This window comes from Calliopsis andreniformis, chromosome 5, assembly GCF_051401765.1.
Source record: "Calliopsis andreniformis isolate RMS-2024a chromosome 5, iyCalAndr_principal, whole genome shotgun sequence".
NCBI lineage: Eukaryota > Metazoa > Arthropoda > Insecta > Hymenoptera > Andrenidae > Calliopsis > Calliopsis andreniformis.
Window position 1 is genome coordinate 11,866,974 of NC_135066.1, and position 27,017 is coordinate 11,893,990.

The 27,017-nt window shown below is 35.6% G+C and overlaps 2 protein-coding genes and 1 long non-coding RNA gene across 4 annotated transcripts; 1 reads left to right on the forward strand and 2 right to left on the reverse strand.

The window, feature by feature from the left end:
- Window positions 1-380: 380 nt before the first annotated feature.
- LOC143179820 (bestrophin-4) lies at window positions 381-4,343 on the reverse strand. The gene is made up of 10 exons (XM_076379201.1): window positions 4,208-4,343; window positions 3,839-4,121; window positions 3,490-3,624; window positions 3,259-3,425; window positions 2,508-2,665; window positions 2,192-2,422; window positions 1,999-2,079; window positions 1,702-1,853; window positions 1,467-1,601; window positions 381-1,326 (listed from the first exon to the last, which is right to left on the reverse strand). Exons 2-10 carry the CDS (start codon window positions 4,015-4,017, stop codon window positions 546-548), a joined length of 2,019 nt encoding a protein of 672 aa, XP_076235316.1. The 5' UTR covers window positions 4,018-4,121; window positions 4,208-4,343; the 3' UTR covers window positions 381-545.
- Window positions 4,344-15,475: 11,132 nt separating this feature from the next.
- Window positions 15,476-16,201, forward strand: LOC143179209 (uncharacterized). The gene is made up of 2 exons (XR_013001913.1): window positions 15,476-15,712; window positions 15,814-16,201. It is a non-coding gene; the product is annotated as an uncharacterized LOC143179209 (long non-coding RNA).
- Window positions 16,202-16,498: 297 nt separating this feature from the next.
- On the reverse strand, window positions 16,499-26,229 carry LOC143178961 (cyclin-dependent kinase-like 4). Of its 2 annotated transcripts, none has more exons than XM_076377907.1 (6): window positions 26,072-26,229; window positions 19,957-20,146; window positions 18,033-18,380; window positions 17,238-17,504; window positions 17,006-17,164; window positions 16,499-16,886 (listed from the first exon to the last, which is right to left on the reverse strand). In XM_076377907.1, exons 1-6 carry the CDS (start codon window positions 26,137-26,139, stop codon window positions 16,740-16,742), a joined length of 1,179 nt encoding a protein of 392 aa, XP_076234022.1. In that variant the 5' UTR covers window positions 26,140-26,229; the 3' UTR covers window positions 16,499-16,739. The 2 variants fall into 2 exon arrangements, with proteins under 2 accessions (XP_076234022.1, XP_076234023.1); XM_076377908.1 differs by lacking the exon at window positions 26,072-26,229 and adding an exon at window positions 25,799-25,828.
- Between the last annotated feature and the right edge of the window lie 788 nt (window positions 26,230-27,017).

Genomic DNA, 27,017 nt, shown 5'->3' on the forward strand with positions numbered 1-27,017 from the left:
TTGATTGATATATATAAACGCGAGGATGAAGAATCTCAAGAGTTTCAGGTAAGTACTACAACTGGTAAATAAACGAATGGAAAATTACAATACATAAAAAACAATAGTTCAAATTGAGGATCATAATAAACATTTGATTATAACAATCCAAATTGTAAATGTAGTTTTTAAATCTATTATTTTAAATATCATTCTATGTGTAGTAAATGAAACTTTTAACTTATGCTTTATATTCTTTATGTTGTTTTTGAAATATGCATTTTTATGTTGCTTTTTGATATCATTTTTACGTGCATCTATACTTGTTTTGATTCGATTTGTTTGGATACTTATTATATAATATTAATATTTGATATAATAACAATATAACCCAATCAACGTCAGGGGATATTAATGAATTTATTTGTTCCTGAGTGTAATGAATGTAACGAAATGTGCAATATATGTAGAATGTTTTTAATGAATTATACAATAGAATCATGTTGTAACTTTTCCTTTTATACTATCATATATCTTTATAATAGTATGCAATTTCAATTTCTAGATTATTCTCTTTTAGTAGAGGAACTTGCTTCATCATCAGTCTCGTTTTTCGTTATATCCTCGACATTCTCAATCAGTTGTTTCAAGTTTGGCGAACTTCTCGTTTTAAGCACTATTTCTTCAGCAGGTGGAACATCTTTCATTCTTCTCCTATGTATTTTCATAATTTGTTTCCATTGTATATCTTTTCTTTTACCAGTTACCATTGATTTGTACCTTCTCACAGGATACTTAACATTTTTACTTGTTTGTAGTTTTTCTGTAATGGGTACACTTATTTCTGGCAGTTGTAAATAACACATATCAGTATGACGACACTGAGACTGGCATGTGTCCGAGTGAGGACTATCACTTGTGTTTCCACTAAGATTATCAGATGGATGAATAGTTTCACTGTCATGATATTTATCAAATTCTGGTACTTGATCTGATGTTAGTACCTCTAGCGAAGGTGGACTTAACATTCTTGGAGTATATTCTTTCCAAGGATTTACATCACCAGTGTATACTGTAGGTGTATCTATAAACTGTTTCCTAGATTTCTCTAAGTTAGAGGTACTTTGCCAAGGTTGTATTATTACTTTAGGACTTTTTGTTATTGTAAAAAATGGCTTTCTATTTGAATCAATGAGTGATTTCCCTAAGGGAGAAAATTTCTTCACAGTTTCTGTTAGGACTTTTGCTCTTTGTTCCGATTGCGGTTCTTGAATATCAAATTGTAAAATTGTCTCAGGACAAGCTTGAGTAGTCCGTGTAGGTGTTTCAGGGTCCAGGCTGATCTGGCTGAAACAAACGAATCTAACTTATGAACGTTTTAATGCACAATAATTTTCTTTTTTACAGTTTTAATGGTTTTCAGTGTACTGTAATTTCTTCACAAATAGGAATTACATAATTAACTATCAGATGTATTATAATCTTACCCCCATTCACATGTCGAACTATCATTAGCATGAGTAGCTAAACTCATATTAGATGCGTAAACTGAATGTTTCACATCTTCTTCTTCCTCTTCTATGACATCTGGTAAAAACATAGTCTGTTTTTCTTCGGGAACGCTATAAATACAAGTACTCATGTTGCATTTAATAAATCGAGCTTGAGCAAATAACTCATATTTTTAAATTTGAAAATATTTTTCAATCTGAGAATACTAACGTCATGTTTGCCACGCTACCACGATATGTTTTCTTTTTATAAGCGGCTGCTGCTTCTGTATATGGTAGAATCAAATTTTCAGCATCAAAGTAAATGTCTTTAACCAATGGTGGACACCTATTCATAAGAGTATCTACTCCAAGGTATGATACCTGTGATATATTAAAATGTTAGGATACGTATATCGTTAGAGTAATCTAAAAGACAAACTCGTAAGGGTGTTCCAAAACGGGTATATAATTTCAAGGATGAGTTCAGTAGACATATGCATATGAACACATATCTGACTTTATTTACCTTAGTATGACGGTCAATTATCCAATTCAATTCGAAGTCTTCATCATCGTCGCCAAATGGATTAATTAATTGTTCAGCTACCTATTAAAAAATCATTTAAATATTTTCATAGTTCATAAAGATGAACTTATTAGAAATAAATCTAAAGTTAGGTCAACTATTATTCTTACATATTACATAAGATCGTAAGTACCTTTAATAATCCCATGAAGAAGAAAAATTGCAAAATTGTAAAAATAGGTATGTAAGTGTCAATTTTCAATTGAAATTGCTTTTCTTTACCATCAATGTACTGCCGAGCTATCAAAGCAACACCAAAGAAACTGTATGTTGCTAATGTCACAACCTGTGTGTAAACCAGCGGAATAGATATCCAATCATAACTCCATAAGAGACCACATTTTGTGCGAAATTCGCTAAATTCCTATAATCAAATAATTATAGCTAAATAGTTTCATTTAATATGATACGCAAAATAAATTGTAAAGCTGCTTTATATGAAATAGTACCTCCATAATCAATTTCAATCCCTGAGGATCGGGAATTCTGGAATTCTGACGCGCCTCTTTTAGCAAATTGATAAACCATGTGCTGGGAATCCAGTATGTGTTGAATTCCAAATTTGGTACTGCCACAAATAACTCCAATTCCAAAGGTGTCATAAATCCTGAAATATATATGTAAACTATAGTGTTCAAGTCATTTTGATGATCTTGAATCTTTCATGAGTAATTTAATATTCCATAAAATTATACGCAAACTAATTTCATAGGATTTATGTAGTTATTATTTAAACTTTGTGTACTATTTAATACCGATTGTTAGTTAAATAACATTAGAACACTTTTAATAAAAAATTAAGCAAAATATAAATTCAATGAAATGCATAGATATGTTAGTTCAGTTATTTTTGCTTTCGTTAAAATATATATTCATAAATCTTATGAAATATTTTGATAAAAACTTATCATCTAACAAAACTGTTAAAAAAAATTATAATTAAAGTATACCCAATATTTGAAAGGCGCAACTGGACAGAAATGCATTCATCTTGGTCAAAATGAGCTTTCTATCATAAACTGATGATTATGTGTTTTATTTTTATCATTGCCTTCATTAGGTGTCTTGTCAGTTTAATTTTCTTCAACATGAGTAAACGTAAATATGCGTCCCATTCAAGGACGTGCTATGGGTTAAAATTAGTAAGTTCATGTTAGGCAAAAACTTGTTTTTCTGTTTTGACAATGAACAATAGTTTACCAGAATCAACGACGTGGTCAAGCGTTGGAAATCTCCTTTTCACTGCTGAACTGATCGATCTTAAAACGAGTATTAAACAAAGATTCAAATAACGCATAAGTCCTCTTCGAAGCATTCGACTATATTCATCATTTCCCGTAACATATAACGCAACTAAATGCATCACCCTGCAGAAAAATATTTATACCAAATGTTGTATCAGTTGATCTTAACTCTACTTCTGAAACTCACTTGTCAGGCCAAGGTATCGCTTGATATTGCTGCCACCACCTTTGAGCAACATAGGAGACATAGAATCCAAGAACAAAACTTAATGGAATTAAATTAATAAAATTGTCACAGTAAATGACAATTTGTTCAAAGTCCCTAAAAAATAATAGCATATTTAAGAAACCAATACTTTGTTTAAGTTGTCTTAATTTCATTGGGATAGTAACAAGTGATGAGACCAAGAAGATGTCATGTTTTCTAATCATAATTAATTACTACATTAAGATTAACTAAAAAGCTGATACATTTTATTCACAGACATTAAACTTGGTCCCATTACTATTTATATGTATATTTAACAGATGCAAACTTTTTCTGCTTGGAATTTAGTAATTGGCGGTAAATAGTAGACAATGCACCAAAAATAATCAGAAATATGATAAGTTCTCTGTAGATGAGCTTATAAAGTGAACCTCTCCACATAAAGAGGAGCCTTGTGAATCCACCTCTTGTGGAATTGGCAACTTGATATTGGTAAGAGACAGTCATCTTGTAGTGATTTAATACTTCTAAGTTTTATAGTCAAAATAACTTTGTCTTAAAAATATTAATTTCTTTCTTTTCATTGTGTTGTAAGCTGTGGCTTTGGGAACCTAAGAAAAGATTTAAATGAATAATAAAATTGAACAAAATCAAGTTAATCTTATAATTAATCTGTATTTCAAGACATCTACAATACCTCAGACACAGTGGAATGAATATGCGATACAACAAAGCATCATGTTAATTCAACTTCAAAGTAACATCCATAAATAATCTGGCCATAATGTTTTGTTTAGTAGAGGGATTAGCGATTTAAAATCCATTGTATATCCCTATAAAATACAAATAAAATTAAATTATTCACTACTTATGAAATTTGTTAAGAATTTAATCAATGTATTACCTCTTAATATCTCATAATCTTAAATGTAATCAAATGTGTAAGGTACACATAGATGAAATGAAAATTGTTACTGTCACAAAAGGAATGTCATTATTAAAACAAGAATCAACGTCGGAAGCATCGACGATACAGTTCTTTGGACCATGCATTGTAAATAATGCAGAGTAGTTTTGGGAACCACGCCAGAATGCACCGACACCGTTAAATATAACTCTGGACATTGAAATAACTGCCGTCTGAGTAAATATACAATTTATAGGAGGATTCAGGGCATGCTGCAATCACACCTTCAATTCGGACGATAATTAACGCGGCTAGTCATTTTAAATGTTTGCTAATTAAATGTTATAGTTATACCATATAATGGTTTCTAATTTTAAAAATAATTTTCGAATTATTTGGAAGTTTCGAGCAACGCGAAAATTAGGCTTATATATAAATGATATCCAAGTATAAATAATTCAATTTGCCTAAATTGAAAAAACGTATATTTGCCTACGAAATGTTAAAAATCTAACAATAAAATTTCAAAGGTGTAGAAAAGAATGGAACATGTATTTATTTATATATTTTACGCAAAAAGAGCCCAAATCATTTGAAGCTCTTCTTACAGTACAATTGTTCTATTATAATTATGAGTCATCGATGCTATCGCAGTGTCGCATAGACTGCAGAGTCGTGTGTGTAATTAGTAATTAGTGACACGTGCGTGAAACGACACCATTGTGTCTAACAGATCGTCTAACGGCGACGGGATACTCCTCGAGGGAGCAATCTAAAAATACGTTGTTGGAAAGAAGCATGCGACATTGGCCGAACTACGAAACGCTTCCGTTCAGTTTTTAATGTAATGCTATAGTTTAAGTTGGTTAAAACTACTTTGAAGCGGTTTCGTATCTCGTTGTAATTTATTTAAATGTATATATAGATAAAATAATACAACTTTTGAATGGCCTAAAGTACAACGACGTGGACTAAATGTCTAATCATTAATTGATGTATATAATAATAGTAATAGTAAAAAAAATATAAATCTTTGATCTATCGCTTAAAAACGTCATATCAGACATTTGCAAGAGTGACAAGACTTAAAAATGACGATTTTTCTGTGAATTGTATCTTGTCTATATTTTGCTTATCTAGAGTCTAGATTTTATGTGCTGTAAATATATTTTTAAATGTGGATTAGGAAAGCATTTTTAGCGCGTAGAGAACGGAAGTACCACCATGGTCAACTTCAAAAGTTACTAAAGCTTTGAATTCAAAGAATTCCTTGACTTCCTTTTTGCTCGTATCTAACGAGCGTTAATTTTGTTTTAACGAATTGATTTATTACCAAAATGAAAGTATTTAGACTTGTACCTTATGACAGAGTTCTTATGTTTTCTTTCTTAATTGAACGTTGTCTGAACGTTGCATACGAGGAATTGTCAAATATTTTGCTGACCACTAATCACAGGTCTATGAATGTTCACCACACGCGTTATACCGATTCACTGACAGTTTATAACTCCACCGTAACCAAGAAAGTCAATTGATGACATCGAACCCGTCACTTGCACACGTTTTGATACATTTTTGATGTATTAACGCACGACTGTTTGTCACTCTTTTTTCTACAGTTACCAAATAATATTCTTACGTCACAAAACTTTCAATAAAAATGTTTTCTCAATCGAACACTCTTTGACGTAAACAACGCTCTGTCGGGTGCAAGCGCAGCTATGCACCCGTAGCTTGTGGGTGAGAAACTAGAAACTGCTTTGCTAAGAGTATCTGCATCGTCATTGTGAATGTTAACATTGGTGCTGGTCAATTTTGATCCGATGGCAAATGCCCAAATCTAAAAAGGGTCGAATGTCAAGCTCGTATCAGATATTGCAAATACAGTAGAACCTTGATTTATCTAAACATGATCTGAACACCGAGAAGAACATCGATTATCTGACCCTCGATTATCAATTTTCATTGTCGCAATATCGATTAATAGGATATTCGATTATTCGAACAATATTGCCGAGAAACTGAGAACGAAAAATGCAACATTTTATAGGTGCAATGTTTACATTTTGGCTACATATTCTCTCACTCCCTCTATCTCTCTCTTTCTCCCCCTCTATGACCAATTAGGTCTTTGTTCATAATTTACTATCTAAATAATGGTAAGATAAATAATAATGAAACTATAAAGAAGAAATTAAGCAATATGTTAATGAATAGGAAGAAAATATTATAACATAGAAGATGAGAGGAAATTTTCATTGATTTACAACTAGGTTTAATGTAGTATGAAGATCAGACGTAAAGATAAAATAAAAATATTAAAGTGATCGCTAATCGGATTGACTAAATAGAATTTTTGTCCACCTACAGGCACGTTAAGAACAGTATTTCCATCTATGACACGAGATTCCGTGGCACAGTCTTCAACGACGAGAGCACATTTGTGATACAAAATCTGTGGCGTAGCCTACAGCGCCACTAGTGCGAAACAGTTCTCGTAGTTACTGTTTGAATTTTCGGCTTCTGAACTACTACAATTTCTACAACGTCCTTAAGATTATAATTATAAGAATAACTATAAATTTCCTAATAAATTTTAGCAAAACTACACTTCTGGAAATACATAAATTTCTATTACAAAATGGTTTTTTTCTTTTAGAATTATCGTAGAATCTATAGACTTATTTAAAATTATTTATTTATTATTATAAAATAGTTTGAAGGCATTTTAACAACCTATGGAAATTCAAACGATTTTTTCATATACGCACTTATTTGTAATATGAGGATCTGTAAGTTTGTACTGCATTTTTCAATATGCAACCTAAAAATTGCTTATTTGTTATTTAAAAAAAGGTATTTAAAAAATATGGTCAAAAGATAAACCAAAAAATTGATGGCTAGTTAGTAGCGACATCTGAGTGAAAATTATGAATATTAGGGCACGGATCCTCAGTATTACAGCCCTGAATCTAACAGCGCCCTCAGTATGCAGATTTCTGTAATATTTAAAGTAGGTGATATCAAAATGCTGCAACAACTAAATAGCATCAAACTTATTTAATCGCAGAAAACAACGTCCTAGATAAAAGGTAAACTATTTATGTACCTAAGAACAACACAGCTAAACAGTGTAGATACTTTTACGACATTAATTTGATCTATAACTTGCATGACGCATTGAAATTGTTCATACTCGAAAGTTTCAAAGTCATAAACTCTAAAACAGGCAATTTTAGAATTGGTATATTGTAAAAGTTATTCTGAAATTTCTCAGAAAATCGGCTATGAAGCTTTCGTGTGCTTTGTGGCTTTTGTTTCTATACTCGATTCGGGAAATATATACTGAAAGTGTTTTATCCTAGATTTTAGTGTTTACAAGTGCTCTATTTTTTTCTTATCATTATCATTATCATTTAAAATTTTAAATGAGAGCACCTACGTACTTGTCCTGTTTATTATTATAAATGTAATTTAACAATGGAAAGAATTTTTCCCAGTCATTCTTTTTACGAGATTTCAAGGTCACTGGTATTTCTGATTCTACATTTTTTTCTATATTCTTCTAGAGGATATCTATAAAAATATATTTAACTTTCTTAATACTCGTAACATTTGAATTATTTGGAAAAGATCTGTTAGATTATTGTTTATAATAATAAACAATTTTAAAATTTAGATATGGTCCTCTGATTCAATTTGTTTGGATAAATTTGTAAGAAATTGTATTGAAATTTATTTGTCAGAAAAATACGAAGATTAAGAAATGTGTTCCTTAGACGACGGTTCTGGGCTAAGTACTTAAATACTTTCTGCAAACTATGCATCGGTAAGGCAGTTTGACCTGAGACGTAAAACTCCACTGAATGTTAGGTCTATTATTATCTCGTCGGTGGTTTTACCATAAGGAAGTTACTACGAGAGCAGGTACACAGAGAAATAGAAATCAATATTCCACAGATCTCCCTTTAAAAACATATTAAAAAAATCTTCTAAGAAGGAAGCACTGATATCCCTCGGCGGATGCAATTCAGATGCGGATGCGATCAGCGATCTTCAGTAAAGAGAAAACCAGCGAAGAAACCCAAGAGTATCAAGAGAAATACACCAATAATTGAGGGAGTTTCCCCAAAAACTAACAAGAAATAATAGACCATCAATAAAAGAAACAAGTTACAACATTAAGCCTATCTTTAGATCTAATATAAAATACACAGCCATTAGCACGGACAGAGCCGCCCCAGGTCTCACCACGAGGAGGTTGCTGTGCTGGAGACCCACAGGGAGATAGATGGAATCAAAGTTCCATCGATCTCCCTTTACAAAAATCTTAAACTAACAAGCCAAAGACATGAATGGAAGCCAAGTTCCACCCATATCTTTAGCTTGGACCTTAAAGTAGAGAAGGGCCAAGTAATCATTGAGAAATGATTGGGAATAGTTAAAGTCTACCGCGTAAGCAACCATGAAATAGACAATCGGTGGTGCGAGTCCTTCCACCTTGAGGACGGGTACTAGGAGAAGGCGACTGGCACCTCACAGGCCAATCAGTTGCCTGATTGAACTGTGGGGTTTCCACCTGCAAGTGTGTCATACCACACACCATTCGGTGTCCACATCGTCTCTCGCTAGTACAAACCCCCAAGGGAAGAAGAACAAGCTCCATCGACCGCCGATTCCACAGTTGGACATTTGCTTCTATTAAGAGAAGCAAAGATGACCTCCTCACAGAAGGTGAGGAGGAAGCAACCGAGCAAAGAGAGCTAAGAAATGACAACTTGGCAGTGTTACAATGACTTTACAATGGAAACTTAGAAGTAGGGTCTTAAAAATATTCTAAGTGATTGCGACTTATATACTAGAAGCGGTGAATCCCTCGGCGGATGCGATGTCTTCATTCACACGATCAACAAAGAGTAAAGACAGAACTTTACGAACCAAAAGTGCTGAATCCCTCGGCGGATGACTTGTCTTCCGTAGTCTTAAGGATACGATCTTAAGTTAAAATCTTACAATCTATGCTTTGAACTAGTAAGCCAAAGACATGGATGGAAATCAAGTTCCATCCATAACTTTAGCTTGGACCTTAAAGTAGAGAAGGGCCAAGTAATCATTGAAAAATGATTGGGAATAGTTAAAGTCTACCGCGTAAGCAACCATGAAATAGACAATCGGTGGTGCGAGTCCTTCCACCTTGAAGACGGGTACTAGAAGAAGGCGACTGGCACCTCACAGCCCAATCAGTTGCCTGATTGAACTGTGGGGTTTCCACCTGCAAGTGTGTCATACCACACACCATTCGGTGTCCACATCGTCTCTCGCTAGTACAAACCCCCAAGGGAAGAAGAACAAGCTCCATCGACCGCCGATTCCACAGTTGGACATTTGCTTCTATTAAGAGAAGCAAAGATGACCTCCTCACAGAAGGTGAGGAGGAAGCAACCGAGCAAAGAGAGCTAAGAAATGACAACTTGGCAGTGTTACAATGACTTTACAATGGAAACTTAGAAGTAGGGTCTTAAAAATATTCTAAGTGATTGCGACTTATATACTAGAAGCGGTGAATCCCTCGGCGGATGCGATGTCTTCATTCACACGATCAACAAAGAGTAAAGACAGAACTTTACGAACCAAAAGTGCTGAATCCCTCGGCGGATGACTTGTCTTCCGTAGTCTTAAGGATACGATCTTAAGTTAAAATCTTACAATCTATGCTTTGAACTAGTAAGCCAAAGACATGGATGGAAATCAAGTTCCATCCATAACTTTAGCTTGGACCTTAAAGTAGAGAAGGGCCAAGTAATCATTGAAAAATGATTGGGAATAGTTAAAGTCTACCGCGTAAGCAACCATGAAATAGACAATCGGTGGTGCGAGTCCTTCCACCTTGAAGACGGGTACTAGAAGAAGGCGACTGGCACCTCACAGCCCAATCAGTTGCCTGATTGAACTGTGGGGTTTCCACCTGCAAGTGTGTCATACCACACACCATTCGGTGTCCACATCGTCTCTCGCTAGTACAAACCCCCAAGGGAAGAAGAACAAGCTCCATCGACCGCCGATTCCACAGTTGGACATTTGCTTCTACTAAGAGAAGCAGATGACCTCCTCACAGAAGGTGAGGAGGAAGTAGCCGAGCAAAGAGAGTTAAGAAATGACAACTTGGCAGTGTTACAAATATTTTGCAATAGAATCTTAAAAGTAGGGTCTTAAAAATATTCTAAGCGATTGCGACTTATATACTAGATGCGGTGAATCCCTCGACGGATGCGATGTATTCGTTCTTCAATCTTCAAGTTAATATTAATGACTGGGGGAGCCTCCCCAAAAATACCCCAACGATGGCACAGCCATTGGCCCGGACAGAACCGGCCCGGGTCTCACCACGAGGAGGTTGCTGTGCTGGAGACCCATATCGAGATCATAGAAATGAGAAAGGATCTACAGAACAATCCGTTCTCCGAATCAAAAGAGAACACATTGAGACAGAAAACAGAATTGAATGATGTTGGCATTTGATTAAATTCTTTTCGATGTTCACCTAAACCCTGAAATGTTACAAATTAGAAATGCAAATGAAATCCCCCGGGGGGTACGATGTCTTCGCTCGATGAATGATCTTCATGTGAAAGAAATAGGAATGATAATTATAACCAGCGATGAAACTTACAAGAGAGCAGAAAGACATGCAGTAAAGAGAGAAGGGACAAATAATAGAAGCATGTCAATGATCGCAGAAACACAAGGGGAACCACCCTTACCTAACTACCCTTATATCTAATACAAGATGCACAGCCATTAGCACGGACAAAGCCGCCCAGGTCTCACCACGAGGAGGTTGCTGTGCTGGAGACCCACAGGGAGATAGATGGAAACAAAGTTCCATCGATCTCCCTTTACAAAAATCTTAAACTAACGAGCCAAAGACATGAATGGAAGCTAGGTTCCATGCATGCCTTTAGCTTCGACCTTAGAGTAGGAAATTGTCGAGTTATCATTAGGAAGGGTTTGGTTAAGTTAGACTCTACCGCTAATGCAACCGTGAAATAGACGAGCGATGGTGTGAGCACTACCACCTTGAAGGCCGGTAGGTCGGAGAGGCGCACGGCACTACATGATTCAGTCAATTGTCCATTGCTCCCTGCTGCCACATAGGAGCTACCGAAGTAGACCTAATTCCGACAGGCTGGTAAAGAGAATGTGCAAAAGGCGGAAACGTGTAGTTTCCACAGTCGAGTGTGTCTTTCCACACACCCTACTGTGTCCGTCGCGTCACTCCTAGTACAGACCCCCAAGAGGAGAACACACTCCACCGACCGACGATTCCACGGTTGGTCACATGCTTCTACCAAGAGAAGCAGAGGTGACTTCCTCACCAAAGATGAGGAACAAATTTCAAGAAAAGAAGTTAAGAAATGACAACTCGACAATTGTACAGTGACTTTACGCTAGAGAGGCAAAGACATGGATGGAAGCCAAGTTCCATTCACGCCTTTGCCTTGGATCTTAAAGTAGAGAAATGCCAAGTAATCATAGAGTGGAGATTGGGAATATTTAGAATCTACCGCGTAAGGCAACCATGAAATAGACAATTGGTGGTGCGAGTCCTTCCACCTTGAAGACGGGTACTAGAAGAAGGCGACTGGCACCTCACAGCCCAATCAGTTGCCTGATTGAACTGTGGGGTTTCCACCTGCAAGTGTGTCTTTCCACACACCATTCGGTGTCCACATCGTCTCTCGCTAGTACAAACCCCCAAGGGAAGAAGAACAAGCTCCATCGACCGCCGATTCCACAGTTGGACATTTGCTTCTACTAAGAGAAGCAGATGACCTCCTCACAGAAGGTGAGGAGGAAGTAGCCGAGCAAAGAGAGCTAAGAAATGACAACTTGGCAGTGTTACAGTGACTTTACAATGGAAACTTACAATGGAGACTTATGTACTAGAAGAGGTGAATCCCTCGGCGGATGCGACGTCTTCGTTCTTCAGTCTTCAAGTCAAAAGTAAGAAGGGAACCCGCGATGAAAGGAGAGAGTATGAAGTGAAATGTATAAAAGACTGGGGCAGCCGCCCCAACAACAGGAGCAAAACGGGAGATAGGGAAAAATATATGAATAGATGGAGAAGCCTCCTGAATAGTAAGAGGAAAACCATACACGTTCGAGAGAATAAAGTTCAAGATCCCTCGAGGGATTGACGTCTTCGTTAAATGAGTGATCTTCGTACAAAGAGTAAGAAGAAAACCAGCGAAGGAGGAGCATGAAGAGGATTATGTCAATAATTGGGGGAACCTCCCCAAGAATACCCCAACGATGGCACAGCCATTGGCCCGGACAGAACCGGCCCAGGTCTCACCACGAGGAGGTTGCTGTGCAGGAGACCCAAATGAAGATCACAGAAAGGAGAAAGGATTGACAGAACAATCCGTACTCCGAACCAAGAGAGAACATATTTAAACACGAAACAGAATTGAACAACGTTGGCATTTGATTGAATTCTCCTTTTAGTACTTATATTCGATGTTCATCTGTATCTTGAAGTATTAAAAATTAGAAATCGAATTGAAATCCCTCGGGGGATATGATGTCTGAAATCCCTCGGGGGATATGATGTCTGAAATCCCTCGGGGAATATGATGTCTGAAATCCCTCGGGGGATGCGATGTCTTCGTTCGATGAATGTTCTTCATGTGAATGAAACAGGAATGATAATTGTAACCAGCGATGAAATTCTCAAGAGAATAGAGAGTCTTGCAGCAATGAAAGAATGAACGAATAACAGAAGTATATTAATGATCGCAAAAACCAGAGCAAGGAATCAAATGTAATGTATAAATGATTGAAGGAGTCTCTTCTATTTTCTTTTACAAAAATCTTAAAGTTTAAACTTAAAACTAATAAACTAAAATCATGAATAGAAAACAAGTGTAAGAATTCGAAATATTAATCGAATTCGTTTTTTAACATATTGATTCGATGGTTTTTTAAACCATGTGTGGTTTTAAAATAATAGTTAAATATTGACGAAAATATTTGATTGATATTGATGAAAATAGGGGGAAGTAAAAGAGAAGGGCATAGTACACGCAAAATAAGAGAAGCAGAAGAAAGGGAGCCACATATATGCAAAATAGGGCTAACAGAAAAAATAAGTTCAAAATTTGTGCAAAAACTTACTGGTCAGTCGACTTGACCACTGGTCAGTGGCTAGCTGCCCGCTGGCCGCTGCCCGCTGGCCAGGGAGGCCAGGGAGGCCCGGGAGGCTCAGGTGGCCCAGGAGGCCCAGGGAGGTCCGCACCCGCCGGAGGACCCGCGACGAGTGAGATACTCGTGCTCCTGCAGTGGTATTTATACTGTCTCGAGGAAGATGAGAAACCAATCAGAGAAGTTCTTCGGTTGATTAGGATTTCGAGACTGATCTAACGAACAATATTTAGCGAAAAATTGATATTTTCCATAAAATAATCATCTTAACAACAATTTCAGGTGCACATATTGTTAATAACAATCACACACAGTGTGCACTTGTGTAAATAATTGATATTTATAATTGTTAGTTAACGAATACTGAAATTATTAATTTTTCGTACATTATTCTTCGTTCGATTAATCTCGAAATACCTGAAAATTTCTTAATATTTCTTTAACTAACAATTATAAATGTTAATAACTTACATGAGTCATCGCTTGCTATTGTTATTAACTCTCGGACGACAAACGCTGGGTCAAAAGTGACCCTGAGACCGCTGGCTCTGTATATGAATATAAAACAATCTACTGTCCGAGGGATAACAATCTTCTGGTCAGTTGCTTCGAAGTTTCCAGCGGGTGTGAATTGTCCTGGCGATCCTCTGGAAGAACTTCCTGGATTATCATGGACTACCTTGGGTTACTCTCAACCACTCTGTCCACTAACAGCTTAACCGTTGGTCAGATGTCTTTGGCTTACCAGTTTAGATTTCAGACTTTAAGATTTTTCTCGAGCCTTCAATTTCGTCAATCTCCCCATGAGCCTCCGTGGTTCGTGTACTATCTACCTTTAAAATTTTCAATCATTTTTCTTTACCACTTTTACTAAGCCATTCTGGCTTGCTAATAAATAGCATTTTCGCTTATTATTGAAATTATAGGGATAAATAAGCAGCATAGTTTAATGGGACACCTTATATATTGGGTGGTATGGTAGGAATATTTTCTTGTTTGCCTGCACTATCAGCGTGAAAAGAATACGTTTCCTACATCCAACGCTCAAAAATCGCAGAAGACGCTCGAAAACCAGTGGTTTCTCAAGCCGTCGGAATTTCAGAACGTGAGACACGGAAGTCCATTGAATGTCCAGTCTATCCTGTATACTTGTCTGTGCTATGAGCTATAAAATTCCACGGCCGCTGCTCTAAAACTCCATGATCATTTCTGTATCACGGTAAAATATCAACTGTTTGTTAGGTCGTTTTTTCGGCGTTTGACGTGACTATCTACCCATTAAAGTTCTTAATTACGTAGAATTCCTTATTCCACTGAAATTTAATCGTGAAAAATTAGTCATTTCATTTAGAATAAACATTGTTGCTTTGATGTAAGCTTTTTGCAACAATATATCTTTTGTGCAGAGACCTGCATTGATTTTATCAGAACTAGATAAGTTTGTGCTGAGTGCTGACCCTGCCGAGAATGTAGTTAAGGAGGACATCGAGCAGATACCGCTAGTGTTGAAAGGACAGTAGAAGGTAACGATTAGGCAGCTAGACAATTAATTAATTTAAAAAAATTAATTTGAACTTTACAGTATATACGTAATAATTTGAAAGAGAATGTCAATAAATCAAATAAATGTCAGGGTACAAATAGGCGTTACTGCCTACTTGTGACCTATGCGACATCCCTTCGACACTAGTGGCGCCTACTCGAATTCCCACTTAACTACATTTCAAGCAGGGTGAGTACATGTATATTGAAAATTCCCTATATCTAGTTCTGAAAGAATCAAAGTAAATCGAATAATTTATTAAAATAAAATTACAGAAAAATACGACAGATAACACTTGTTAATATCAATTATTGATTAGTAGTTTTCTTAGTTGTTTCAATTTACATTCTTGGTAGTTTAATATTGCATAACTGCTTTAAAAGAGGATGCCGTTTTTGTACGAGTGGTAATACGAAAGAAATTACACATGGCCGGTAATTTGTGACAACAGACGCATGATGGCGCATTAGATGTTATTATAATTTATAATCCAACACAGAACATATGTATGAAATCCTGTTGACAATTGTACATTAAAGTGAGATCTAGTGAGTAAAATTCAAATGAAGTTATTGATAGAATTTACATTTATCATGTGTACTGCTGGATACTTGAAAATTCCATTTTCTTTATCGTTTCTTTATCGTAGAAAAGTGTACCATCATAATTATCCTAAAACCATTTGACATCGGGGAGAGAAAGTGACTGTATTTGTCTTGGATAAAGTTGCAAGTTAAAGATTGATGCCAGGATGAGTTCGTATTCGGTTCTGTGGATCTATATTCCTAGTTTTATAGGCCTTCATGTTGGTTGGTATGCCATACAACAGAAATATGTGCCCGAGGATCGAAGACACGATCATCCTGTAATAGCTATGTTTAAAAAATATGTGGGTAACCATGATTGAGGTACTTAAATGTAATGAATACCATTCTTTAAGTTTAATAATTGAATATGTTTATTGAATTTTTATATATTAAAAAAGTGTCGAAAAATGAAACAATGATAGACCAGTAGAAATAAATATGATTATTATAGTACTGTGTTATATGATTATTATAGTACTGTGTTATTAGTAACCTTGTTTTGTCAGAACTATTTAGTAGTAAAAAAAAAAAAGAAGTTAGAAAATAATTTTGTTGTTAGTCTGATGAACTGCCTAAGAAATAACTTTTGTAAGAAATAATCGTTATATGTTAAGTGTTCCTAAGTCATTCGTGAGTCTAAGTAAACCCAGGTGTTGATGTTTTATCTGAATGTTTGAATTGTTAGTATTACAAAGATTAATATTCCATAGAGGGAAAGAATATAACCATACAATATATTCATTTTATACAAAAAGTTTATTTTAAGATGTACATATAATGTTCATAAAAGAAATATATATATATATACATATGAAATGGAAATCATATTAATAAAACAAAATCTTTTCAATAGTTCAAAGACAAATGTGCAAATAAAAATAAAAGATATTATACATTTATAATGAATGTTTGTAAAGTTTAAATAAATAAATATGTATATATATGTATATATATGTGTAAATGTATATATGTACAATCACAGAGGAGCTTAATTACAACCTTTGATAGTAGGCAGATGGTCAAAGTCCTGTTGATGATGCATAGAGGAGCTTTTCGGTCGAGTATCATTTTGACTGTGTAATGATGCGCCAGCTTTAGGAAGTTGGGGTAATACCATTTGACTGTAGTTACTATTCTAAAATATAACAGTAATGCTAAACTCATGCTTATCAAAATAGATCATAGCGGTGTTTTTCAAACAATTCTTTTATTGACATTACTTAGAACCTCTGAAATTACGTAAACTATACTCACTCGCGAACGGTCCCGATATTTCTTAAGTTTCTCGAATTCTTCCATTTCGGCATCTGGCATTTTGAAATGAAAATTCTCAAAGTAGGGATGCTGCAGAAGTTGTTCGCAAGACCATCTCTCGTCTGGATCCTTATCCAGACATTTTTTAAGAAAGTCAAGCTGTTGAATCATAAAATAAATTATAATGATCATATTGAAGATAACAAGAAAACAAAATTAAGAATAAATGTACCTGTAGAGTAGCATTGCCTCTATTAGGTAGAGCATCCTCAAGGGGAGTGAGAGTTTGAGGTGTTGGTAGGGTGATACCAGCGAAGAATTCATTTTGCTGGAAAATTGCCATATGCCTTGGCAACAAGTTGCCGATAGTTTTCCTTATTAAATATAGTTGATCTACATCAGATTTTCCTGGCCACAGTGCTTCTCCACGTATCAACTCCGCAAAAACACAACCAATTGCCCATACGTCCACGGGTGTACCATATTGGGTGTCTCCGACCTGTTGGAAAGGTTTTTTTATCACCAAATTGAAATAAAAAATATTTCTAATGTGTTCTACATATAATATTTACTATATTTTCCTTCAACAGTATGGAGAAAATTTAATAAAAATTTAATATAAATCATTTTAGACACTACAGACATAATTAGCTAAGCAAAGTGTTTGAAATTACAAAAAAGTTAGGCATAGGTTCCTTGGAACATAAAAACCTTGAAACACCTTGAAACCTTAAAAAGTTTCGAGTTTCAAGAATTTGAAACTTTGCATCTTTCTCGAGTTTCAAAATTCTCGAAACTCAGGCAAGAAGAAAGCATACAAATTTAAGAAAATGATCAAAAAATCTATCGCATCGAACTATCAACAGCGTTCTTTGAAAGACTATTGAGTACAGTCAAGACTATAGTCGATAAAAAAAAAGGAATAAATGAGTTCAGGTGTTAGTATACCTAAAGAAGAATAGTTGTGTTTTTGTTTAACACAAAGATTTATGTAAACATTTTGTTGAGACCTGTAGAAAAAACTTACCAGTAGTTCGGGCGCCCTGTACCACCTAGTTGCGACGTACTCCGTGTAGTTTTCACCAGGGCTGAGCATTCGTGCAAAACCGAAATCGCATAATTTCACTACTCCATCGCCTGTGATTAATATGTTCTCGGGTTTCACGTCTCTGTGAACACAACCTAGTCGATGGCAATACGCAACACCTTGTAGAATCTGCCATGTAAGTTGTTTGGTGGTAATTTCTGGACACCCGTTTGGATATCTCTCCATCTCGTTCAGCAAGGTGTATTCGCAGTATTCGAAGACTAGGTGTAACTTCCGTTTCCGCCTGAAGACCTCCAAGAGATTGACAAGGTTTGGATGTTTCAGATTCTGAAACATTAATTCATATGTGAAATTAACAACAAAAACTCTGCTTTTAAAGCATGTCTTTTTGGTATTCCTATCGCAAATAGAAGTCATTTTAATTGTTCAATATTTCTTTTCTGTGACCTCGAGCGATCTTTAGTTACATCTCCACTGTAATGTCTCCATAACAGGCATAAAAACGAACGAAAGTATCGACAGAGCTGTCAAGGAAGCTGCTAACTTATCATCCCCCTGCCACAACAACAATTCGACCCTGGATTCCATACTGATCCATTTGAAACAAAAAATAAAGGACAATTGGAACGAAAATACAATATAATATAAAACTCTCTAGGCTATATAGCAAATTATAAACTTCCCCTCCTTTACCATATTGCGAATAACGCAGGCAAGTGTGTTATTGCCTATGTATATTTTATATACATATATAAAAAAAAAAGAAATTGTGTATCTCAATATTGCAGCTTCCAATAGTTGCTTTGAAACCGAAACAAGACCCAAATTCCTCCAATTATACTGCCTCAGAGGGAAAAAATGTTTCTACAAATTGTTCGGTGTTTGGAACATGCAGCAACAAGAGGCGATAAGATGTTCCTCGTTCCTTCAGTGGAGACATCGCTTCCGATTTTCGCGAGCAGTAGCTGCAGCGAGAGGAACATTAACATCACGGTTCGGTTTTATTTCGTGTGCACGAAGGAAAATATCCTTGAGGCGAAATGTCAGAGCGGAGGCTCGTTTGAATGCGCATATGTTTGGGAGGGACCCCTCCGATTATTCCGATAAGGCTAGGTCGCCGAGAGCAGAACACGCTAAGATATTGACCGCCGCGGTATTGACCGTTGGCCACTTCTTGTAGCCAGCGTTGGATTTATACCGCGCTCTCCCAGAAGATTATGAATTTTTATGTACCGCTCGCGCCATTCTCTGGCAGAAAATTTGAAGATCGAACCCGAGCTCTCATGAATGTGTAATAGCGAATTACACATCGGATTCTCAAGTTCTTCTGACAGGAGTATCGTTCGATTCGAGGACTGCCCACACGGGCCTTTGTATTTTCAGGTTGGCAGAGGTCGTTCACCCCCAAGTAAAAGGAATAGAGGGCTGGGAAGCGGAGGAACTAGAGTCGGGAGACCTTTCTCATAGATTTCCTGATAATCTAATACACACCTTGCAACTTCGTTGTACTTGGAAGTACTAGGAAACTTATACCAGAGAACTTTATTTTTAAATGCGTTTTAAAAATAAAAATTCTGATCATCGGTAATACGGGAGGACTTCCGTTCTTGAGCGAGTTGCGTCATTATCTTGGAAGTTTTAACCAGATGGTGTATTCGAGAAAAAAAGTATTTATGTCTGAGTGTTGAGTTTGTTATTTAGTTAGTTATGCAATGTGAAACTGAAAAAAGAATAGACTGGGGAAAGACTGAGGTTTAATAAAAAGAATCCACAGAAAACTACATAAATCGCTGGATCGTAAGAGCCTCAAATCTCTGAATAAAGACTGTAAAATATTTCTAGCAGTAAATGTCGATTTTTTTTAATGAAGCGCACTTGTATTCTATTCACTGCATATACTGACCTTAAGTAGTCGTATTTCACGAAGTGCGATTTTTCGTATGAGAGGATCATCCTCCGTTTGTTGGAATTTCTTCACAGCTACCAATTTTCCAGTTTGCCGATCTCTGCACTGGAAGACGACACCGTAGCTACCCTCCCCAAGTCGCGCCAGCCGCTCGTACCTTTCCATCGCCTTGCTCGGCGCGCGCGACCTGTAAAAAACCGTAGGCCTCTTAAAAATTGCTATTTCTCTAGTCAGTTATTCATGACTACTTTCATCAAACACTTAGCTGAGTGTTTGATTATATATTTCAGTATTGCATATGGTAATCCGAATATTAACTCCTCAGCGACTGTCTTCGTATTTCGTACAACCTCTCATTTTTCAAGGTGTTCGATAAGAGGTATTAGAAATTTGGAGAGGTGATTCTAAATGTCAAAATAAGCTGAGAATTAAGAATGGCGAAATTTCATTTGAGGCTTCGTTTCAGAGTTATTAACTGCTATAAAAGCATCCAAAATTTGCATGCAATGTGTCTGACTTGTAACTTATTCTACTGCTGTCGTGGATTAGATTGTAGGGTATAGTGGAGTCAGTAGAATGAGTCCTAAGTCAGACACGTTTACGCGTATTTCAGGCGTTTTCCCAACAACTAATAACTCAGAAACGAAGCTTGAAACGTAATTATGTATATCTTCATTTTTGTTTTCTTTTAGAATGTAGAATCTCCCCTTTGAATTTATGACACCTGTCACATAACACCTTGTGTAATTCGTAGCATATTATACGTCCATTAAGGAAAATTCTTCTAAATAATTCTGTATTGATTGCAAAATATGTATGAATTATTTAATTCTGAAAACACGAGCTTCCCAATGATTTAATCTTCATTTCCCTTTGCATAGTGCTTTTCCAGGCAAAAATATGCCGACGATGAGGGGTTAATTTGACGACTACTCTACTTGATGGAATCATGAATAGTAGGTAGTTGTCGGCTGAACTACTTTGCTATTTCCTGTTCAGGAGAGTGTTTGTAGTTCCACTGTAATTGAATCGGTGAGTTAAAGAAAATTAGGTATTTTCAAATAATCTCAAAATTATGTCTAGACCCCATAGCCAAAGTGTATTATAATATAATATTTATAATAAGTGTATTATAAGCGTATAAGTGTATTAAGTTGAACAGAAAACAAGTTCACTTATTTCAGAATGCACAGAACTACAATTGGGATCAAATATCTCAAAATGTTATTTTTGGACTTGTACTCTTCTTCAACTCACCGATTCAATAAAATAATAATTTAATAAAACAATTATTATTAAATAATTATTATTAATAATCCTATATAATTAGAGCGTGGCTTTTATAGATAAAACTCGATCCTACTTCCATATCAACGAAACGTGTGTGACACAAATTCATGCGGATGCTATCTTCGCGCATAGTAACACGCAAGTGTCCTGTCACCCCCATTGAAGTGCAATGACGAACACGATTCATGGGTCACATTCATTACTAATGTGACTAGGAGAACAATGCACTACTAAAGGCATTATGGTTGATAGTGAAGAAAAGTAGTACCATAGTGGGCAAAGAGAGGTAAACCTTACCTCCCTAGTATTCGTATGGCATATAAAAAATAATTGATTTTTTAAACTTCTGTTCATGCATATCTAAAAGCGAACTAAACTTCTTAAACATTTGTGTTTACTGTTGTTAAAAAGCGTGTTGATGAAGAAAAAATGCAATTTTCGTTTCGAGTTAAGTCACTTAGTTTCCAGCAAGCGCTTCGAAGACTTCAATGCCGAGAATTCGGTAGAAGTTGAAACTGACCCGAACTTTTGAGAAAAAATTGGGATGGATACCCACTTTTTATACTTGGCGAGGCATGGCAAGGAGGTGAACTGCTGCGTAAAGAGCATGCTATCGCGGTAAAGGCTACGTGGTAGACTGTATCCTCGCCGATGACCAAGGGTCAAGCTCCCCTGCGGCTTTTGCTTTGTTTGAATCGGAATCTGGCGCAGGCGCTCTCATGTCGAAGCAGTGTCGGTCTGCTTGTGTAAAAATTTGATGTCCCCAACCAATGTGAAAAAGTTGTAAGCAGCGCTAGACAGCTAGGTCTAGCTTAGGGGGAGAATTTCTTATTCTGTTGAAATGTTTAACAGAATTTTGTTTAAAAAAATATTATAGCTACATGAACACATAAGAAAAAGCATATAGAAAGACTGAAAATAATTTACCATACAGTTTCGTTAATAAAAGGTCTTAAGGAAATGGTTCCTTAATTAAAAAGGACCCCTTTGTTCTTGACTCGCACGGTGTGGTCGCAGCATTTATATTAGCTCACTTATGAGAATTACCTATACATAATAATAAACTAAAGAGCTGTGAATTTTCTTTTACATTACAAAATAAGTGGAAAGTTTAACTTTTTTAAATTTTTGACTTGGACCACTTTCATAATTACTAGGAGATATATGTACATTATATCACCTTCTTAAATCTGTACTATTTTGTATCACTACTTGTAATGACTGATACCTCTGTGACAACTATAATAGATTTTACGAAGTTTAACAAAATAGTTGAAGCTAAGCTAACATATCTCAATTTAAACTACATTATTCCTTTACTTGTGATCGATACTTCTCGTTCTCTTCGAGTACTATATCATATATACTAACTTGTTAAATAATGAAGAAAATTGTTAATATCGTATTATTATTGATATCGTCAGCTTACCAATGTGGCACGCGCTGGCGATAATTTGCGAATCTTAAATCGTTGACCATGTCGAACCACGTGTGAGCAGTCCAGCATACTCGAGGCTTTTGAAACCATCGAACAGAATTATTTCAAGCGTTGGTAATTTTGTGTCTCTGCCCACAGCATATAAAATTGTATATGTTTGTTAACTTATAAACGGCAGAAAAAGCATTGCTGCCATTGAAAGGTTAACGATAGTGGTTACAACCGCCTCATCAGTCCTCTAAGATGCATTGCACTGTTTGCTAATTTCAGGAATGAGGGCTAAAATCTACTGACTTCAGTATGAGATCACAAGAACGTATTCTTTCTTTTTGGAATTCAAATTTGCCGCTAATTTGTTTGAATTCGAACGCAGTTTTATTAAAAAAATATTTCATAGAGAAATGTTACTTTGATCCTTTAAAAATATGTTGCAAGAGGTCAATTTGATTTGGAGTGGTGCTAATAATCATAAATTAATTTTGCAGTGGTAGCTGAAGCCACCTCCCATGCGATGAGATTTGTCTCCAAGCAGGCAATGGATTCGAGACCACTTAAAATTATTTCGAATCCCTTTGCCTCTTCGAAGATTGAATAAGAATAAGGGTCAAAATGATTCGAAGTAGTCTGATCTCATCACTAGCCTCGAGACATGCCTCGGGGCAAGCCTCATCGTGTGGGGGATAGGTACTTAATGATTTCGTGATATTTCAGTGGAACACGTCATATCATGAATTACTTGAAAAACAATAAGACGAATGCCGCTGTTGGTACTTGTTATCGTGGGATTCGCGTGATATAGCCGAGGGAAAAAGTAATGGAATTGATATAGAGCGCTTGAAGTATCGTGGAATTGGCTTTCAGAAGTGCACTGTGATTACATCGACCTTTTTTCCTACGTCATTGCAAATTAATCGCGAATATGGAATAATTTTAGAGCCGTAAGGAGGGCAACTACTGGCATTTGAATTTTTATTGGGGCTCTGTGATTTATGTTTGAAAGCGAAAATGCAAGATTGCAATTGCAATTTAACTTCGAGTCACAAGTAACCATACGTTTAATATTACAAAATAGTTACAGTTTTTCTTTATTGTGAATTAATAATAAAAAGTGTAACAATGTTTTATTAGTTACAATGTGGAAAGAAAAACTTGCTTAACAGGCTAAATATTCCATAAACATTTATTAGTACATAAGAACAATAACTTATTAGTCAACTATTCATTTTTTAGTGTGATCCTTGTAAGCTTCTATCACTTACCTAAATCTTCAGTAGATAAATCGTTATAATAAATATTGAATATATTTAAAAGGGGATCGTAAATATTCAAAATTGCCATTGAGGCATTCAATTATTTAGAATTCATAAACCACTTCTACACACATTTTGTTCAGAATATACAGGCTGAAAAAATGTCAATAACAACGTGTATCAAACCAAGCTCTTACAGTATGAATTTCCACGTAATTTATTTTGCAAAATTGAAAATACGAGTCACATACGTACAAAAATCCTATAATAGTGTTCATGGTATCCTGTTGCAAGACGCTTGTCGACGAACATACCGAGCGCTACTAAGTGCTGAAACGCTACTTTGCAATGTGCTCTTGATTATTGACAATCGATATTTAAGCTAGAACATCGTCTATTCTATGTTTAAGTGACGTTCGTGGACATGGTTACAATCCTTTTTGGCATACGAATGACACGACAAAAGAACGTTACATAACTTCTTTCCAATTTTGCCGAACATCGTCAGTTTTTATAACGTCAAATGAGAAAATGACGAATACCGTCAGTGGGAACTGTTTATCGATTGTTTGTATGTATAGACAGAAGTTTACAAGAAAAACAACTTTCTTGTCTTTCATAATTTAGCGTCACCGTCGATCCTCCTTAGTGTTTTCAATTGTCAATTAGATATAACGCTTTTGATGCTTCTGTATAACTTCACATAATGTTTTAAGGTAGTGCTTAAAGGGGTAGTATTAAATGGAAAATTTATTATACCCATGTAAGCTAAGTAGTCATTATTATGATATTTCTGCTAGTAATCATAAGTTTAGAATTATTTTGTAAAAATTTCTTTTTTATTATTTTGAAGTAGAGAACATTGAAAGTATAAAATAATGGAAAGAAACTTTCGATTCTAAATTTTTGGTCGTTAATTTTGAGTTTCACTAGTTAATATCCTTTTTAAAAGATATTTAATATTATTTGCAGAACACTAAATTGAAGAAATAGTAAAAGTTTCGTGAAATATTTATTTTTCGATTATTTTACGCTGACATACTTTCATACACAGAGTAATGAGAAAATCGATTGACTTGAAGAAACACATAGTCATATGTAGAAAAAAATTCTACCCAACGAGTATAAAACAATTACATGAATATAAATTAGACGTTTAAACAATACAATAGCTTTTTCCTATCATTCTTTCTTACTTTCGTCTGAGATAAAGCGAGGGTCGCTTTGGTCAAATGAATCACTCTTATACTTATTTCCTTTTTAATTAGTGTTCTAATTTTTTCTAGTATTTACTATTATGTAACTATTTTAAGTAGATAGAATAATCAAAATTTCCATTTAAGCACTCAAAACTAATTAGTTGTTATTCTAATTCTATTATAGAGATCTGACTTTCAAATGGAAGCTAATGCACCTCACAAGGAAATTATTTTTACTCAAGAATGACGTTCAACAATGCTCCTTCCTGTTGACACATCACCCACGTTCAAAGGTAATCCGTGACGTTTAATGCATATAATTAGCATCGCGTGTGAAAACTATGTAACAGAGATCGATCGGTTTAAACCAATGTCAAAGTCGCGTGTTCTGGCAACAAAAAGCCTTCAGGCTCCTGTTACACCATTGCTTTACCATCTTTTAATTCGATATGTTTTTATCACTCTTTTCCTTAATGTAAAAAAATATTGTCTCAAAACAGGATTCCTTTTTAACAAATATTCAACAAAATAATAATTAAAATATAGTATTAGAGTATGTGACAACATCCAACACAGACAATGACTAAGTGCGCCATTTCACTGACACCAATTGTCAAGTTGAAACGAACCATATTACAATTTTACAACACATGTGCCCTCACCATTTAAGACAGTAGGATGGATTCTTAGTAGCGTTCACTGGAACTGTCAAAAGTAGAACTCCCAAAGTCAGTTTGACAGATACCAAACTCTTCATTCAGACTGAAGCAACCCCTTCAGTTGTTATTATTAAAGCCCTCCAAGAAGAAAACCAAATCTCCCCAAAGTTACTAGACTCTCTCACGTTTGGACGACGATCCATTTAGTGGAGTACTCGCATGAATCGTTCGTAAGTAAACGAGCGCAGAACTCGGTGAAAAAGTGTTTGTGTTTACCTCCTTGGCAGCAAGGGCAGTGTGCTACCGAAAAGCCAGAGCTTTCTATCTTGGAGCCATTTGTCCATGCGAACGTTTCTCACAGGAATCTTGTCTGGTAGCGTGAAAATTCGAGGCACATCGTCGGCGACTTCACTTTGACTCTCGTTGATCGCGTCTGACGTGACGGCATTATTGACAAACCAGCCTGTGGCTGTCTTATTACTAGCAGTGGCAGGTTTCACCACAGAGTCGAAACGATTACGCGAACTCGAACGTTTGTTTAACTACGTCAGAGGGTTGATCGATAATTCGTCGACGTTCCTCGTCAGAGTGGAAATAATTTTATTCCCTTTCAAAAGTGCAACGCTTCGGTGATAGTAGTATCACAGGGTGTTTGTTTTGTAGGAAGTCGATGGGTTGAGTTATGGCAAAGAATTGGATGATTGGCCATGCGCAGCGATTTTTCTGCGATTTTTCTGAGAATTTTATTTATTGCTTGAAACTTGAGGAAATTTAGTAGTTATGTAATTTTGTGGGAGTATTTAATTTGGGTCGTTAAATTGTGCTATGGAATGATAAATCATTCTATAGTAGCATGTGAGTGAATTATAAATAATTATTTAAGTGGTAGAACGTATGTAGAGTAATAAAGAAGGAAAGTATTTCGAATGGCGTAACAAAATAAAAATTTAAATATTTAAATTAGTAGATAAAGGTACAGCTGACATTTATAGCTCTTTTAGTATGCGTAATCTAATTTAAAATAATAGAAGTACCGCAGAGTGAAATGTTTCCTTCTAATGTCAATGTGTTAGCCCGTATGTAAGTGTCTATGGTTGTAAAGTAAAATGACTTAAGTTATATGGGACTGTTTTCGAGATATGAAGATGTATCCCCTTGAACTCTTATTTTTAAGTGAAAAGGTTTTTTTTCAATGCCTTCTCTTTTTTGGAAATATAAATTC